General features: G+C 42.6%; 1 protein-coding gene across 1 annotated transcript; it reads right to left on the bottom strand.

The window, feature by feature from the left end:
- Positions 1–411: 411 nt before the first annotated feature.
- otpa (orthopedia homeobox a) lies at positions 412–7,533 on the bottom strand. Its single transcript, XM_036588692.1, has 3 exons — positions 7,497–7,533; positions 6,642–7,066; positions 412–942 (listed from the first exon to the last, which is right to left on the bottom strand). The coding sequence occupies exons 1-3, from the start codon at positions 7,531–7,533 to the stop codon at positions 412–414; spliced, it is 993 nt and encodes a 330-aa protein (XP_036444585.1).
- Positions 7,534–18,478: the final 10,945 nt, after the last annotated feature.

Genomic DNA, 18,478 nt, shown 5'->3' with positions numbered 1-18,478 from the left:
TATGTAGAACCATGAACACTCAAAGAATCTTTTGCCTGCTTAAATGGCTATTTGCATGGTAAAACGATAGTTCAGATTGATGGAGAATGTGTTTCATACGGTTCTATGTAGAACCTTTTTTAAAAAAAAAGGTTCTATATAGCACCAAAAAGGGTTCTCCTACAAGCTTGACATCATAACAATAGCAGATCCCTTCTTGGTGCTATATAGAACCAAAAGAGAGTGTTCACTGTATAGAATCGTCGTCTTTACTAAAGAACCAGTGAAGAACCGTCTTATTGTAAGAAGGTACATTTGAAGTGAAAAGAAAAAAAAGTGCAATTTTGAATTTTCGCTGAACCGTCCCTTTAAGAAGGGCCAGGTGATGGAGGAGAGGTGGAGGCGGGGAGAAGGAGCGATCGGACGGGCCTATTAGGTGAAGCTCATGGACACCGTGTGCTCGAGTGCTTTGCGGCGCAGCGACGCGATGCTCGTGCCCCTCCACATGTCACTGTCCGGCGAGCTGCAGAGCTGCGGGGAGCCGCTGGCCGCCACCGCTGCCGCGGCCGCCGCGCTGGTCGGTCCGGAGAGCGAGGCGGGCACCATGCCGGGGAAGGCGGGCTGGTACAGGTGCGACTGCAGGCTCGAGCCGTTGGACGACATGTTGGACAGGCCCATGGAGTTGGGCGGCGGGCCCGCGCCCAGGCTGCACGGGGACAGCGACTGCGCCATGGCCTGCTGACGCCCGAGCGCGGGGGGCAGCTGCAGCTGGGACACGCTCGGCATGCCCGCCGCCGCCCAGCGCGTGTCGTTGGCGTGGAAGGAGCACAGGCCGTCGCCCATGGCGGCTCCGGGAAACTGGGGCAGGCCGTGGTGCGTGGGCAGCAGCGTGCCGGGCGCGCGGAACACGTTCGTCGTCTTCTTGCGCTTCTTCCACTTCGCGCGACGGTTCTGGAACCACACCTGGACAGAACAGAGGACATCAGACTCAGAACATAGAGCAACACTGAGCACAGAACGGAGGACACAGAACAGAGAATAAAGAACAGAGAACATAAAATACTGAGAAGAGAACACAGAACACTGCACAGAGAAAACTGAGCAGAGAACACAGAACACAGAATAGAGAACAGAGAACACTGAGCAGAGAACGCAGAACACAGAATAGAGAACAGAGAACACTGAGCAGAGAACGCAGAACAGAGAACAGGGAACACTGAACACTGAAGAGAGAACACAGCAGAGAGCAGAGCTGCCTTAGACTTGTACACTGATCTAACCGTGTGAACTCCGGGCTGATTAATCGATCACTGATCTGAGGCTGATATTTACTAGTTCAGTTATTTATTGATTTCTGTATCGGGTGCATTGATCAGGAGGAGGAGGGGTGATCAGGCGGTGAGCTGATGCGCACAGATGGTTTTTAAATTTTAATTCTGAACTGATTTTTTTCCTGAACTTTTTTTTTTTTGACGATTATTAATCTCTTTTACACATCTGACACCTATTTATTTATTTATTTATTTATTTATTTGTTCATTTAAAAGATCGTTTTAATACTTTAGAGGGAAAGGGGCGGGGCTATAGGAGGCCTAAAATGCCCTTATGTGTCTGGCCTCTATCTGACGTATTGATTTATCTATAGGAGGCCTAAAATGCCCTTATGTGTCTGGCCTCTATCTGACGTATTGATTTATCTACTTATTATTTATTGATGTATTTATTTATTTATTTATTTGAGTGTTTTAATTTTAATGTATGAAGGAGGAGCAGATAATTAATGAAAATGATAACATCTATATATATATATATATATATATTCATATTCAGCAGAGTAGAGGACAAGCACGGTGTTCACTTCTGTACTATTATTATTATTAGCTTTCAGCTGCGTTATTATTATTAGTAGTAGTAGTATTAGTATTGTTATTATTATTAGTAGTAGTATTAGTATTGTTGTTATTATTATTAGTGGTAGTATTAGTATTGTTGTTATTATTATTAGTAGTAGTATTAGTATTGTTGTTATTATTATTCTCACTCTTTTGAATCTGTGAACACTGTTATGACTGATTCATCTACAGGATTATGAATGGTCTGATGAATGATATTCCATTTATTTATTTATTTAATTATTTATTATTTATTTATTATTTATATTTTATTCTATTTGTTATGAATACATAGATGGACATGCGCGTGACATCCAATTGTATTATTATTGCTCTTAATGATCGGATCTCGAGTCTGGACACTGAGGACTCCAGAAATAAATGAATTTGATATATTTTTCCTCCTTCAGTTGAATTTAAAGCCGCGTTCAGTAAACACGGTATGATCTGCGCTGTCTGTGATGATATTACAGCTCGATTAGGTGACGATCAAAGAGCGCGGCTATAGATCGGATCGTACGTGCAAAAGTTTGAGCACCCCGGCCAAATTACGGGTTTTTTTGTTTGTTTGTTTGTTTTGCAAAATTTAGTGCACAATCTTAGATTTATTTGCTGAAATTAACATATAGGGAAAAAACAAACAAAAACAAAAAAACAACAAAAAAAAAAAAAAATATATATATATATATATATATATATATATATATATATATATATAATGCACATGCTTTTCTGATTTTTATTTTTAAACATGTATTTATTTATTATTATTTTTTTTTACATTCAGCAAATAAACAATAATTGCAGATAAAACCAAAGGTGCCAAAACTTTCTCACACGATCTGTTCTGGAATGGACGATTAGCCGACTCTAGTGCAAAGATTGTTCACTCATTTGAGATTATTATTATTATTAGTATTATCATTATTATCGTTATTATCGTTATTATTGATGTTATTAGTTTGTATGCGGTCCAGAGTAAAGCTAGGAGCCGAGCTGTCAGAGGCGATGAGTGCGGAAGACGCTCTTCTCGGTGCCGTTACAGTTTTTTTAAACAAACATCAGAACCTCACACTGATACACAGACACAGATCGAGCTAGCGCGCTCGTGCAGCGCTTTTACCATTTAAAGCTAAATCATCTCGTTTCACGTCAGCGCGAGCTCCTCGCGCGCCTTCCGCATAGCTTATTCACCGGGAACGTCGTGCCTTCCACACCGTGAGGCGCGAGGAGAGAGATCTGGGCTGCAAATGGCACGCGGGGTGGTGGTGGTGTGCGGTCGGGGGGGAGGTGTTTATTTCCCGAGGTTTATAGAGACCTCGTGGCCGCAGCCGAGCGCGCGATGATTAACGAGCCCATTTCGGGGTCCAGCAAAGAGAGAGAGAGAGAGAGAGAGAGGGAGAGAGGGAGAGAGGGAGAGAGAGGGGTGTCATATTATAGGAGCCCCCCACGCAACCAGCCGTGAAATCCGGCCTCGCGCGCACTGCACTTGAGAGGAACAAAGAAAATGCAATTTCTCATACTATTAAAGAAGAAAAAAGACAGAGCACGCTCTCGGAGCGCGCGCCATTAAGACGTGGAGCCTGACAGGCTTATTCTAGAGGTGGGGGTGGTGGGGGGATTGGAGGTGGGGGTCAGGAGTTGGGGGTTATGGTGATGGTGATGGTGGTCATCACACCACTGATCGAGTTTTAATGTAAATAAAACAGCGGCGCGAGCGCCGGTGATAATTATGGAGGTCATTATTTTCACGCGCTGAACGAAACTTAATAAGCCCGCGCGGATATAAGCAATGCCGAAATCGGCGCGTAATAACGCCGTTGGCTTTTACGGCGGCGCCGCGCCCAAGAAGGGCGTGCGTGTTTGATGAGCTCGAGGCTGCTGGAATGCGAGCTGGACACTCATCAGCCGTCATTTCACTTTCCTTCTGCATTAAAATGTCATTTGGCGCATATAAAAAAAGCGCAATTTGCGCCGCTATTAAGACACGAAAATTGCGGTTGAGAATGAATGGGGATAAAAGTGACCCTCGGTCTGGGGGCTGGAGGGGTCGCGCGGCAAAAGAGCTTGAGGGGCTCTACCTGTCAGGACAAATTCATAACATATACAAAATTCGCAAACTAACGATTTCTATACTAACAAAACCGCTAAAATCGACACTCTTAAAAAAGACGGTTCTACACGGGTTCTTTAGCAAAGGCGATGGTTTTATATAGAAACAAGAACGCTCAAAGAACCATTAGCATGCTTAAAGAGTTCTTTGCATGGTGAAATGGTTCTTCAGATTGACGGAGAATGTGTTGTATGTGGTTCTATATAGCACCAAAAAGGGTTCTTCTATTGTTACAACACTCTAAAGTAAAGGGAATGGTTCCATCTAGAGCCATGAATTCTAAATAGAACCATTTGCATGTTTAAACAGTTCTTTGTATTGTAAAATGGTTCTTCAGCTTGATGGAGACTGTGCTGTATATAGCTCTATATAGCACCAAAGTGGATTCTTCTATTGATACAACACCTCTAAAGTAAAGGGAATGGTTCTATCTAGAACCACGACTCCCTCATGGAACTATTTGCATGCTGAACTGGTTCTTTGCATGGTGAAATCGTTCTTCGGATTGATGGAGAGTGGGCTGAGTATGGTTCTAAAAAGAGCCTTTTTGGAAAAAGGGTTCTTTTATTGTAACAAGCTAGGCATCGTAACAATAGCAGAACCATTTTTGGTGCTTTACAGAACCCACTTTCTCCATGAATCTTGCATGTTTCACCATGCAAAGAACCATTTTAAGCATGCAAATGGTTCTATACCGAATTCACGGTTCTAAATAGAACCACTGCTTTTACTAAAGAACCCTTGAAGAATCGTTCTTTTTAAGAGCATTGTTATGTATTGTTGTATGTAGTAACAATAGCAGAACCCTTTTGTTGATTTATAGAACCCACATTCTCCATCAGTTTGAAGAACCGTTTCACCATACAAATAAGCCACTGTCTACTGAAGAACCCTTGAAGAACCATTTTTTTAAGGGTCTAGGCTGTAATAACGGTTTTGGTAATTTAGCGGTCATTTGGCTTGTGAAGCTGCGCGCGATAAGAGATGCTATGAATGAATATATGAGCCGATTTGATCCGAGTAAGCAAATAAATATTAAAATAACAAGTAAATTAATCTGATTGGATGATGAACAGCGTTTCGATCTAACGCGGATCTGTGTGTTTATGCTGTGATCGCTTTAGGCACGCGCCTCTTTCACTCGCGCGCAATGCAACAGAATTATAAAAATGACCCAACGGGGCTGCTGGACTTACACTCCAGCACATTCATAGCGCTGCATTCGAGTAACTGGTTTACGTAAAATGGAAAGCGTGCAGTTCGCTCACTGAAAACTGAGAATTTGCATTGCAGTGAAACTGAAATCAATTGCAGTGAAATGTTCGAGTCGGAACGGAAATGTGCGGCATAACTGAATTAAGTTCACGCAAACGAGTTATCATTATTGTCATTTTTGAGCTCAGCGCTGCACTAATAACTATGGCTGCGTTTGATGTTGGTTTTGTTTATTTGTTTACTGCTTCCTTTTATTTTGAGCGCGCCGAATTGCGCTGTCATTTTATTACATCTTTTAAGTCGCTAAATCCCTCAAGTAATGATTGCACGACAACAAGCCTTCAATACATATATATATATATATATATATATATATATATATATATATGTGCAATGATTATTTGAGGGATTTAGCGAATTTGATTTACCTAATAATAATACTAATACTAATACTAATAATACTAATAATAATAGGACTACTTCAAAAGCTTTTATGCCTTCGAGGACCCATATGTGGATCTCCATTTTCATTGCCTTAACGCTCAGATTAGATTCAAATGATTATTATTCGCTAAATTGAAATTCTTTATTTTTTTACGTGTTTTTTTTTTGCGAATTAGCATAACTTACAACTGGCGGGTGGATCAGCGCGCGTTAATAATTTAAAGAATGGAGAAATATGATCTGAAACATTTGCCTTGCGCTTCGATCGCGGAGTGAGATGTAAGATGTTAATTTGCATAACAAAAAAGAAAGAAAAAATTTCAAATACGATCAAATTCAAGAATTTAGATTTAGCAAATAATACGTATCGTTATTGATATTACTATGACCATTATTAAAATAACTATTTCAGGACTATTTCAGAAGTTTTTATGCCTTCGATGACACGTATGTGCATCTCCACTTTCATCGCTATAACGCTCAGATTAGTTTCAAATGATTATTATTCGCCAAATTTAAATTCTTGAATTTTTAACGTGTTTGCGAATGTATGCGAATTAGCGTAACTTACAACTCGCGGTTGGATCAGTGCGTTAGTTTCATACTGGAGGACGTGTAGCGAAAAGTACAGGGGTAGTGAACCTTAATAATCTGATGAATGTAGAAATATGAGCTGAAACATTTGCCTCGCGACTTCACTGCAGAGCTGTAGATTTTGCTAATTCGCAAAAAAATCGCAAACACGGTAGAAATTAAAGAACTTAAATTTAGCCAATGTTAATAATTACTGTTATTATTATTATTGTACTACAAATAATAAAACGATTTGAGACGCTTGCCTGGAAGGACCCGTATGTGGGTTTCCCCTGTCATCGCAATAAGGCTCGGGTTAGTTTCACACTGCATAATAATAATAATAATAATATTAATAATAATAATAATAATGCAGCGAAAGTAGCGAATGTAGTGAATCTCAACCAGCCTACACAGCCGCTCACCTGCACGCGGGACTCCGTGAGGCCGATGCGCAGCGCGAGCTCCTCGCGCATGAAGATGTCCGGGTAGTGCGTCTTGGCGAAGCTGCGCTCGAGCTCGTTGAGCTGCGCCGGGGTGAAGCGCGTGCGGTGGCGTTTCTGTTTCTGGGGGTTCTGCTGGCTGGGGTTCTGCTGCTGCTGCTGTTGCTGTTGGTGCTGCTGATGCTGCTGCTGCTGCTTGTCCTGCTCCTTCCCGTTCACCGGCACTCCCGCGGCGTTCGAGCCTACCACGCCGATGTCGTCTCCCGGGAGCAGCGTGGCGCCTTCCACCGCGTCCGAGCCCGGCGCCAGCTCTCCGGGGTGTCCGGCGGGGTCAGCTCCTCCGGCGAGCCTACACTTCAGCGCCTCCCTGTGTCCGAGCAGCTCGGCCGCGGCGGCATCTTTCATCCCTGAGGAAGAAACGCAAAGACGCACGCGCTCGGCTCAGACTTCGGGACACAGCTGCGTTTGTATTTTTGACGGTTAGAAGCAGAATTTTTTTTTGTACATTTTGCTTGTTTGTTGTTTTAGGCACAGAAAAGCATGCGCGCGCAAATGCATCCAAAAGAAAACATGCAGAAATGAAAGAGGTGTTTGCTCTTCTGATCAACAACAAACAAAATCAAATCAGAACAAAATCAAATTACTCTATAATATAATAATAATGATTACTCTTCTCAATGAATTAAATCACTCCGATTGCATCAAGCCCGAAACGAGAAGGTTAAAAAAAGAAAAGCAGCAGCGCTCGCGCGACTCAATAAGAATAACAGTAAGAATAAGAATAAGAGTCCTCCAGCTTACAGTAGAGTTGTAGACCGGGGTTGGCCGGTAACTCACCGAGGCGAGCGTCCAGCAGATCGGCGTGCGAAAGCATCGCGCACCGCTCCAGGGGCCGAACAGGCTCGGGCCAAAAAAAAGCCCACCAAGCACCCCTCTACGACTTATGAAAAAAGAGGAGGAGGGAGGGATGAAAAAAGGAAAAACAAGATATAGATGGCCTAAATGAAAGCAAATTCGGTTTGTGGTTTTAAAGAGGAGGGTCCCTTGCATTATAATGGCCTTTAGAGGAACTGGGAGGCGCTTAATAGTTGAATGAACCCGTGAGCTTCTTCAAATAAGAGCCAATCAGCGTTGAAGGCCGGACACGGTCAGCGGGGCCCAGGCAGCCACTCACCAAAGGAGCCTTCACCAGTTCATCCGGGGTGTTTTTTTTTCTTTTTTTTATATCACTCCAAACTTCAGAAAAGGTTTAAAACACACTCGTCTAATTGAGCGTGATTGTAGCAGCACGCGCAGGTGAACAGCTCGCGCGTTTGTGGTCGTGAGCGTTAGTAGAGATCAACGGATGGACATTCCAGCATGTAATATTAGTATAATGATGATGATGATGATGAGGAGGATGAACAGAGCAGGACTCTTCCTCCTGTTGTAGTGTCCACTCCAGTGTCCAGCGGCATCGTGTCCAGCGCCTTTTCAGCCAAAGAGAACCTCCTCTTCCTCCAAGTCTTCGGCCACAACATATCCGGACCGGGGAAGTCATTTTCGAGCTCATTAGGCTCTTATGTAATTAGAGACCCCCCTCTTTCACCAACACACCACACCCCCCACACACCACACCACACACACACCCCAAAAAATAATCTATACGCTTTTTATCGCGATTATTAAGCAGATCAGGATGAATTAGGGCTGTTTAGAGACTCGGCCGGCACAGCGAGGAAGAGGTGCGTGGGGGGGGTCTTATTGTAAATGATAGGAGAGCAAATGAAGTGCGTAATTCGGGAGGGGTGCCGGGGTAGGGAGGGTTAGTGGAAGGGCTTCTGTGCACGACACGCACGAGCCAAACTGCCCCAAAACTGGACCTTCGACGAACGACCCTCGGAGGGTCTAAAAGAGGAACTGTAAGAGAGGCAGAGAGAGAGAGAGTGAGTGTGAAAGAGAGAGGGAGAGAGAGAGAGAGAGAGAGAGTGTGAGAGAGAGAGTGAGTGTGAGAGAGAGAGGGGGAGAGAGAGAGAGAGAGAGTGTGAGAGAGAGAGTGTGAGAGAGTGTGTGTGTGAGAGAGAGAGAGTGAGTGTGAGAGAGAGAGGGAGAGAGAGAGTGAGTGTGAGAGAGAGAGAAGGAGTGTGAAAGAGAGAGAGGGAGAGAAAGAGAGAGAGAGTGTGTGTGTGAGAGAAAGTGTGAGAGAGTGAGTGTGAGAGAGAGAGGGAGAGAGAGAGAGTGAGTGTGAGAGAGAGAGGGAGAGAGAGAGTGAGTGTGAGAGAGAGAGAGGGAGAGAGAGAGAGTGTGTGAGAGAGAGTGAGTGAGAGAGTGAGTGTGTGTGTGAGAGAGAGAGAGAGAGAGAGAGAGAGAGTGAGTGTGAGAGAGGGAGAGAGAGAGAGAGAGAGAGTGAGTGAGAGAGTAAGTGTGAGAGAGAGGGGGAGAGAGAGAGAGAGAGTGAGTGAGAGTGAGAGAGAGTGAGTGTGAGAGAGACAGGGAGAGAGAGAGAGAGAGAGAGGGGGAGAGAGAGAGAGAGAGAGAGAGAGAGAGAGAGAGAGAGAGAGAGGGAGATGTGTTTGACTCTTCTTTTAACTAAACCGTTTTTTTTCAATGGGGGTCAATGGAGCCTTTTGAGGGGCGCACAAAGGAGGCGACCGAGTGAGAAAAGGGGGGCTTTTTTGGGAGGGGGGTCAGACGTGGGCGCGGTTTGGTGCTGAGGAGCGCGCGACCGAAGAGCTCTCCTGTTTTCGGAGCACTCACTTCACTCTAAAGTACATACGTCACCCATCCGGGTTTCAGCAGCACACCACATCGCGTGCGTTGTAAGGACTCAAAGAATATTAACTATTATTATTATTATTTTTATTATTATTATTATTATTATTAGGAAAAAGGGGGCTCGCTTGGGGTTAAACGCGGCGCAAATGCGCGCGATACCTTGAGAGCCCCCTCCCGACCTCTCTCTCTCGTGCGCGCGCAGAGGCAGCCTGAACAGTTTTTTGCAATAACCATGATGCTACATGATCGCGCTCGCCGCGCTCCTTGATTGATGGCGCACGCGCACTCTCGCGCACCCGGTTTTCCGGGCTTTGTCGACGGGAGCGCTGCGGTTTAAGCTTTTAAGCGAATCTCTTCCACAGAGACATCAAAGCTATAAACCGCCGCGCGCGCCGTTTCTTCTTTCTCTTTTCTTTCTATTTATTTATTTTTAAATCTCCGTCTCTTCGCTGCGCGCGGTGAGGATCTTCTGCGGCGGAACAAGTGATTTTTTTCCTCCCTAATAAATGGGTTTTAGAGCGGAGGCGCGCGCGGCCCCGGCTGGAAACGCACTGGCTGCCTTTAATGCAGTTCATTCATTCATTCACTTATTCACTCATTCATTCATTCATCCATTCACTCTGTCTGTTTATCTTCGTGCGAAACTGTACAGAATTGAATTTCCGCGCGCCGGTGGAGCTGCGCGCGCCCGGGATTAGCTGCAAAACACGCGGAGCGCGAAACAAAAGAAAGGAGAAAACACAAAAAAAAAACAACAAAAACATTTTATTAGAGGCGTTTTGGGGGGGGAATGCGCGAGCTTTCAAAATAACGTGAGAGGAATCTGCTCGCGCGGAGAAACAAGACGCGCGCGAGAGGACAAACAGCTCAGTAACATTAACACGTCATACAACATAAACGACCACAGCAAAAATAGAAATACCATTTTTAATTTAATAAAAACAAAATTTAATAAAACAAAAAATACATTTCAATCTTTCATTTCTAAATTTCATTTAAAATTCTAAATGGATTTTTACACGATATATTTCACTCGGAGAAGTTCGGAGGCGAGAATATTCTATAATTTTAGGAAATATTTTATAAATAAATAGATAAATAAATAGTATTCCATAAAAGTCTAGTAATGAAGTCAAAAGCAGCACTAACTTTTTCACACATTTTCCAAAAATCAATACTGAATTTCCTAAAGCAACATTTATTGATTAGCTGATTTTTGAGCTCCGCTGTTTCTGAATCAGTTTTTTGGCTTGAATTATTATAATTAAAATTACAGTTATTTTTAAATGAAATCGCTGTTGTTTCGCTTGTTTTTGTTAGGTAAGAAATGTTTGATTGAGATGAGACTGACAGACTGACAGGCTGACAGAGTGACAGCGCGTCCGTTTATCTCTGGTATGAATTTATAAGCGATCAAATTAAAAAATGAAGAAATAAACGTAAAATGTTTTTTTCTGAAATAAAACGTGAACAACTTTTAATGATGCAGAGTAAAAATGAGCTAACATACAATAACATACAATAATAACAACAGTGTTTCTCATATATATATATATATATATATATATATATATATATATATATATATATATATATGAGGAACACTGTTGTTATTATTGTATGTTATTGTTAATAACAGTGTAACGAAGCTTTGACTCTTCTGTAGTTTTTTTAAAAAAAAAGAGTTCTGCGTGAGGCACATTCCCGCGCGCGCTCCTGAGGTTCGCGTAATTGCGGCTGGATCAAAGGCAGAGCTGAGTCACATCTTTTGTGGAGCGGCGCGCGCTGCGCTAACAAGCCCGCATCAATCTTTAGGGCACCTATAAATAAAAATAGACAAACAAACAAATCCGCGCGCCGCAAGTTAATGCAGCGCATCTGGGCGGAAAGTAGACATTTTCACGCGCCCTCGAGATGAAGAGTGACTTTTAATAACATCACACAGAGGAAAAACAACAACAACACAACTGCAGTTCGGAGCTCAGAGAACACCCCCCCCCCCAAACAATGCCCCCTCTGGTGCGTGGTGGGGGGAGTTAGACTGATCTGGGACCCTCTGGCACACACGCAGGCACGCACGCGCGCGCACACACGATGCGGCCTGCATTCCCTCAATTAGAGGTTTTCTGAAGAGAGAGAGAGAGAGAAAGAGAGAGACGGGATCGATCGGCCGTCCGCGAGCAACGCCCGTTTAAACAAAAACCCACGCGCGCGGCGGTGACAGTGGCGGGGCTGAGGATTTGTGTGGGCACGTGCGCGCTTTTGTGCGTGGGTGGGTGGTTGGTAATGGTAGGGTGCCGTCCGTCCATCCGTCCGCTCTGCGCGTGTCCAGCTGCGGCCGCATCCCGCGCGCCAATTACGGCGCTGCTGCCCTCGGCGCGGACTCGATTAGCGCCCGTGCTTTATCCGAAAGAAATATAATTACGCTCCCAAATAAAATAATCAGCAGTGAGGAGCGATTTCCTTAACGAGATGGAGCGGCCCGGTGTCACGGAGCGCGCGGCGCCTCATTAGCGCCGTAATGAGAGTTTTGGGGGTGAAGCCGATAATTAGCGGGAATGTGCGGAGCGCGGAGGCCCGAACCCGCAGCACTCACTCCGGAGCCGCGAGCCGCACAGCCCGCCGAGGAGACGAAGGGGAATGCCACCCATTCTCCAAAATTCCCTCATTCAGAGTGGTTTGGTGTGAAATGGCTCAGATGTCTTTACAGTGGTGGTGATAGGAACCAGGGGTCGCCATGACTACAACACAAATATAGACATTTTATTTACTATCCAGAACCACCAGTGAACCTACACGAGTCTTCTGAGTTTATATGGAATGTTGATGATGGAAAATAGTGGAAAATCTGAAAAAAAAAAAAAACATTCAAGGCCAGAACTCGGTGGACTTCCCCTTTAAGCGCACAAATGAACGTGCCATAATACACGAATGTACGTAGATTAAAAAGAAAAGGCTATAGGCTTCAGCGCAGAGGTCCGTTTTAAAGCTGTGAATGTAAATGTGTCTCAAATTTGCAGCGTTTTTCAGTCACCGAGCTTTAAAAAAGGGAAAATCCGTCCATTTTTCCAAAATTTCCCTACATTTAAGATATAAAATCATTCAGAGTGGTTTGGTGTGAAATGCTCTGTTCTAGATAAACTTACAGAGTCAGAACTGTTCACAGTGGCGGTGATAGGAACCAGACGTCCACCTCTAAAAGCTCCCTTACAGAAAGTTCCTACATGAAATGGTTATTAATTCACTGACCCCTGGTTCCTATCACCACCACTGTAAAGACATCTGAACCATTTCACACCAAACCACTCTGAATCACTCAAACACTGAATTATGGGAAAAGTAAAAATGGGTGGAATTCCCCTGTAGATCGTTCTGATGCTGCACAATGGGGGAAAATGGGTTTGATTTCTTGTGTAGCTCCACTGGAGACACAGTAAAGCATATATACTCTATTAAATAAGTGTAAGTGAGCTTTTGCTCAACATAAAATAACAATTACACGAATTCCATACACTCTCCACCAACATCAAACAACATAAGCAAATCAGTAATTAAGTGAGGCGATTAATATTCCTCCCCGGACAGAAGCATCTCCCCGAAATGAGGCACAAATCAGAAAAGGTGGCTTCAATCAGAGGGAAGTTAGGAGTGTAATGGATGAATGTGAGCGTTTTCAGGACTCCCTGCTCTTGCTGAGTAAACAAATACAAAGCGCTATGAATTCAGTCCAGAGTAAATGAATCTTTACCTTCCAGTAGAAAGTGTGTTTAAAAGCAGCTGACCATGTCTGGGTTTAGGCCGCTTTGTTCATCTGGGAACTGGGAACTGGGTGTCTGGGTACATTCAGGATTGCTATATAATAAAATAAATGCAATATAGCATAATAACATAGTAATAATATGATAATAAAAATATTATAGCAATTATATAAGGTAATAACTTAGTAACCACAAGTAGTATACATTAAATATATATATATATATATATATATATATATATATATATATATATATATATATATATATATTTATACACACACATATATTCACACACATATTTCTAGTAATGTATACTACTTGTAGTTACTACACTAGTTATTACACTATATAATTGCCAATATATATATATATATATATATATATATAATATAATATATAGTACATTACTATATAAATTAATACATTATTTTATCATACTAACAGTATAATAACATGGTAATATGCCTAGATGCATAATAAGTGAAGAGTTCAAAGAGTGATTAACAGCTACAGTGAAAATGGGATTCCTAACAACCACCCATACGACCTGGTAGACCACCAAGTAGGGTAAATTCAGTGTTTTTATATAATAACAATAAATGCAATATAGTGTAATAACAGTAATAATAAAATAATAAAAATGCAATAGCAAGTACATAGTATAATAATGTAATAATAATATGATAATACAGTATTAATACTGATAATAGTGTAAATATAAGAACTAGTTAATTAATGTCTGTGCTTGTTGTACAGTAGTTTTACTCTTTCTTTTATTTACATATTCAAATTTTATAAAGTGTCATTATACAACAATCCTAAAAGGGGTACACTCAGGATTGTTATACAATAGGAATAGTATAATAACAGTATAATAACACTGTAATAATATGCAATAATATGATAATAATATAGTGTAAAGACCTTAAATATAAGCACGAGTGAAATCATGTCTGTGTCACCAAAATAAAATGATAACAGGGCTCATATTAAAAAAGAAAAAGAGGAAAAATGTAATGTTGAACCTGCTCAGCTCTGATTTCAACAAGCTGGATAAAGACTGTGGGGGTAACAAATGACCGAAACACCTTATGAGCCATATTCAACATTCAATTCTCATTCTACACATTAAATACATGATTGATGACTTTTGCACAGCACTGCTATACTGAGGAGATTAGATATGATAATCCACTCGGGATAGAAAGTCAAAGGAAAAGCTTAAAAGGAAGAGTTCAAAAAGGGTTCCCCATCAGATCAACAGTATCCAGAACAGAGTCCAGACCTCAACATCACTGAATGTGTTTGATTACTTCAGAAAATGATCAACCAGCTTCTAAGACAGAACTTTGGAGGTGTGTCTGCAGATTCTTTGAGAAACTGAAAGCAGCCGATTCGTCAATGAAACTACATACAAACCTGATCAAACACAAATGCACTTCATCAATAAAATCATACATTCACAAGTTAACGTAACGGTGCCGGAGTTGGTGGAAGCAGGAATATGAGTGCTATGATAACGACATCTATCAGTAAATGATCACTGCGGTCTGCAAATACATATCCAAAACAATGTATCAGAGCAGGGAAACACGCTTTCCGGGCATTAGGAATAACTCGCCCTGTAATAATGCAGAATGACCCACCAGTGATGTTCAGTGCTCGAAAATAAAAGATGCACGATGATCTTTCATCTGGACAAACTCGTCAAAACCTTTCCTCTCCACCAAAGTCCACCAATCCATGAATGAATTCGAGTGATACCATAGCGAGGGCAGGCAAGGAAAGCAGATGAGTGTTTTAGCTACACTCACAGTCAGCCATGTTTTTCTCTTGAACCTCTCTGGACTGAAGGAGCAGTTTTTGTCCATTCCAGACTGAATGATGTTGAAATTCTCTGTCTGGTGTGTCCCAAACGTTTAATCTGTAATTTCTGCTCTAATGTCTGGAACAAAATTTTACTTTTATTATGTTTCAACTCATTATTTTGCCTTGCTATTATGAGTGGCTACCACAGCTGATGAGGAACAGTGGCTAGCTGCGTAGCAATGCTCATACCATAAAAAACGATGTTACTAAACATCTGGACGTATGTAAATGTATTATGTTTTATTGGCTGCGCTCAGCATGGGGCCAACGTGATCGGCCCCACAAGTGGTGACCAAAAGCGTGTTGAACATGCGCAGAGTGTGTTTAACTGCTCACTTGGTTAGACGAGCGCTGAGGGGCCCCGAGAAATAGGGAGCCTACCATTATCATATGTAATAAACGCACAACAATATTAGTTACGAAGAAAAAACTACACATATATTAGTTGTTACACTGAATTATTGATCATGCTGTGTAGTGCACCACAGCGACATCTGGTGGTGCTGGGCATCTGGTGTAGAGACACCACCGAAAAAGTGAGTCTCCTGAGAAGAACGCAAGCTGTAATAAAGGGGAAGATATTAAATACTGAAACATCTGAAATGATATTTAGTGGTTGAGTGTAATTTTCTGTTAAACGTTGTTTCTTTTTTTATTGCTGATGCTGAGAATTGAATAATTTGTACTTAATGACTGTTTTGACTGGAATTAAATAAATTAGGGATCTCTGACTTTCGCACAGCGCTGTTTATTTATGTTACATATTACTCATATACAGTCGTGCAAAAGTGTGCTCAGAAAAATGACATTTTTGATGATTTTCGAAGCGAAAATAAGGTTAATACACAATCACTGCTTAATTAATCAGTTCAAAATATTGCATACAGAGTGCCACAACTTAATAACTGCTCATTTACAGGAGCGCGTTCTCCGGCGAGGATGTGTTCTCTTACTTACACTCAACAAGTCATTCGACCGGGGGGGCGCTAACTTTTGCACACGACTGTATATGTGCAAAAGTTTTAGTTTCCAGTCAAAACGGAGTTCAGGTGCAGGATATTCATTGTTCGGTATCAGAAAAGGAAAAAAAGACAGATCTACACTTAAAAAGATGGTTCTTCAAGGGTTCTTTAGTAAAGATAATGGTACTTTATAGAACCATGAGTTCTGCATAGAATCATTTGCATGCTTAAGTAGTTCTTTGTATGGCAAAATGGTTCTTCAGATTAATGGAGAATCTGTTGAATGTGGTTCTAAATAAAAGAGTTCTGTCACTGTTATGATGGCAAGCTTGTAACAATAGCAGAACCCTTTTTGGTTCTATCTGGAACCACATCCAACACATTCTCAAGCAATCCAAAGAACCATTTCTCCATGCAAGGAACAATTTAAGCATGCAGGTGGTTCTATATAGAGTTTATGGTTCTAAATAGAACCATTGCCTTCACTAAAGAACCACTGAAGAACCATCTTTTTTAAGAGTGTAGTACCATTTGCATGCTTAGATAGTTCTTAGCATGGTGAACTGGTTCTATGTATAACCATTTTGAAAATGGTTCTACAGAGCACCAAAAAGGGTTCTTCTATTGTTACAATGGCAAGCTTGTTATAGCAGACGTCTTTTTGGTTCTACACTCTTAAAAAAGAGGGTTCTTCAAGGGCTCTTTAGTACAGAAAATGGTTCTATATAGAACTGTAAGACTCAAAGAACCCTTTGCATGATTAAAGGGTTCCATGCATCGTGGAAGGGTTCTTCAGATTGAATGAGAATGTGCTGTAGATGGTTCTATACAGAACCTTTTTGAAAAGGGTTCCACTGTTGTTAAAAACCAAAGAACCCTTTTTAGTACTATATAGAACCCTTTTTGCTAAGAGTGTATACAGAACCTTATACAACACATTCAACACATGGAGAAATGGTTCCATAGAACACCGCAAAGGGTTCTGCTACTGTTATGTCAAGCTTGTAATGGAAGAACCCTTGTTGGTGCTATATGGCACCATATATAACACATTCTCCATCAAGTTGAAGAACCATTCCACCATGCAGACGGGTCTAAATCGAGCCATTGCCTTCAGTAAAGAACCCTTGAAGAACCATCTTTTTAAAGAGTGTATTTAACGCGTACTAAAAGCGAGTGTGAGGCAGTGCGCATGCGCGGACAGGCCCGGCTCTGCTCGGTAGGCTGGATCTGATGCTGGTCGTATTTTCGTCTCTGCGCTCCCACACAGCTTAGCTCAGCTCAGCTCAGCTCTGCTCAGCTCAGGTCCCACTCAGCTCAGCTCAGTGGGGGAGAACAGCCTCTCTCTCCCATCAACTGACAGATTACGCAGGATTTTTTTAATCCCCCACGCGCCAAAGGTTGACAGGTTCACATCAAGCTCCTCGCGCAGAGGTGAGAACGAGGAGACGTGTTTGGAAAATGTAGCAAAGCTGAAAATATCAATTAAAGGCGCGGAGCGGCAGCACGTCTCTCTGTGTGGCGCACACACGGAGCCGCGCACGAGCCAAATAAACACGCTAATGTAGCCTTTAGCCAGAGACCGAAATAGACACGGAGAAACTTCGCTCCTCTGCGCCGCTTCCTCCCGGTTTTAACAGCGCTGCGTTGATCTCACACTCCTATTTGTGTTTCTTAAAGAGCCCGTATTCCACATCTCAGTACATGTTTATACGGATTTTTCACTTTATTTTTCCAGCCTCTCTTTATCCATTTCGAATAAACAGGCTATTGTTCTTACTGCGCCTTTCAGTCTAACGTTACAGAGCTCTGTTCTGATTGGCTGCCTCATTCAGAAAGCAGTCTGGGATGAAACACTCCTTATGACTTCAGAGTGAATGGGTGGAGCTAAACTGCCGTAGACTAAATAGGCGGGGCTCAACTGCTGTAGGCTGAATGGGCGGAGCTAAACTGCTGTAGGCTAAATGGGTGGGGCTAAACTGTTGTAGGCGGAATGGGCGGGACTGAAAAGCTGTAGCTGAATGGTGGAGCTAAACTGCTGTAGGCTGAATGGGCGGAGCTAAACTGCTGTAGGCTAAATGGGTGGGGCTAAACTGTTGTAGGCGGAATGGGCGGGACTGAAAAGCTGTAGACTGAATGGGCGGAGCTAAACTGCTGTAGGCTAAATGGGTGGGGCTAAACTGTTGTAGGCGGAATGGGCGGGACTGAAAAGCTGTAGACTGAATGGTGGATCTAAACTGCTGTAGGCTGAATGGGCGGGGCTAAATGGCTGTAGGCTGAATGGGTGTGGCTAAACTGCTATAGGCTGAAAGGGCGGGGCTAAACGGCGGTAGGCTGAATGAGCGGAGCTAAATTGCTGTAGACTGAATGGGCGGGGCTAAACTGCTGTAGACTGAATAAGTGGATATCCATAAACAGGAATGTCCACACATGTCCACTCACTGTCCACTTCATTAGGTCCACCTACTTGCTTCTA

The sequence above is a fragment of the Colossoma macropomum genome, unplaced genomic scaffold (genome assembly GCF_904425465.1).
Source record: "Colossoma macropomum unplaced genomic scaffold, Colossoma_macropomum, whole genome shotgun sequence".
Taxonomy (NCBI): domain Eukaryota; kingdom Metazoa; phylum Chordata; class Actinopteri; order Characiformes; family Serrasalmidae; genus Colossoma; species Colossoma macropomum.
This window is presented reverse-complemented; position numbering and strand designations above follow the sequence as displayed.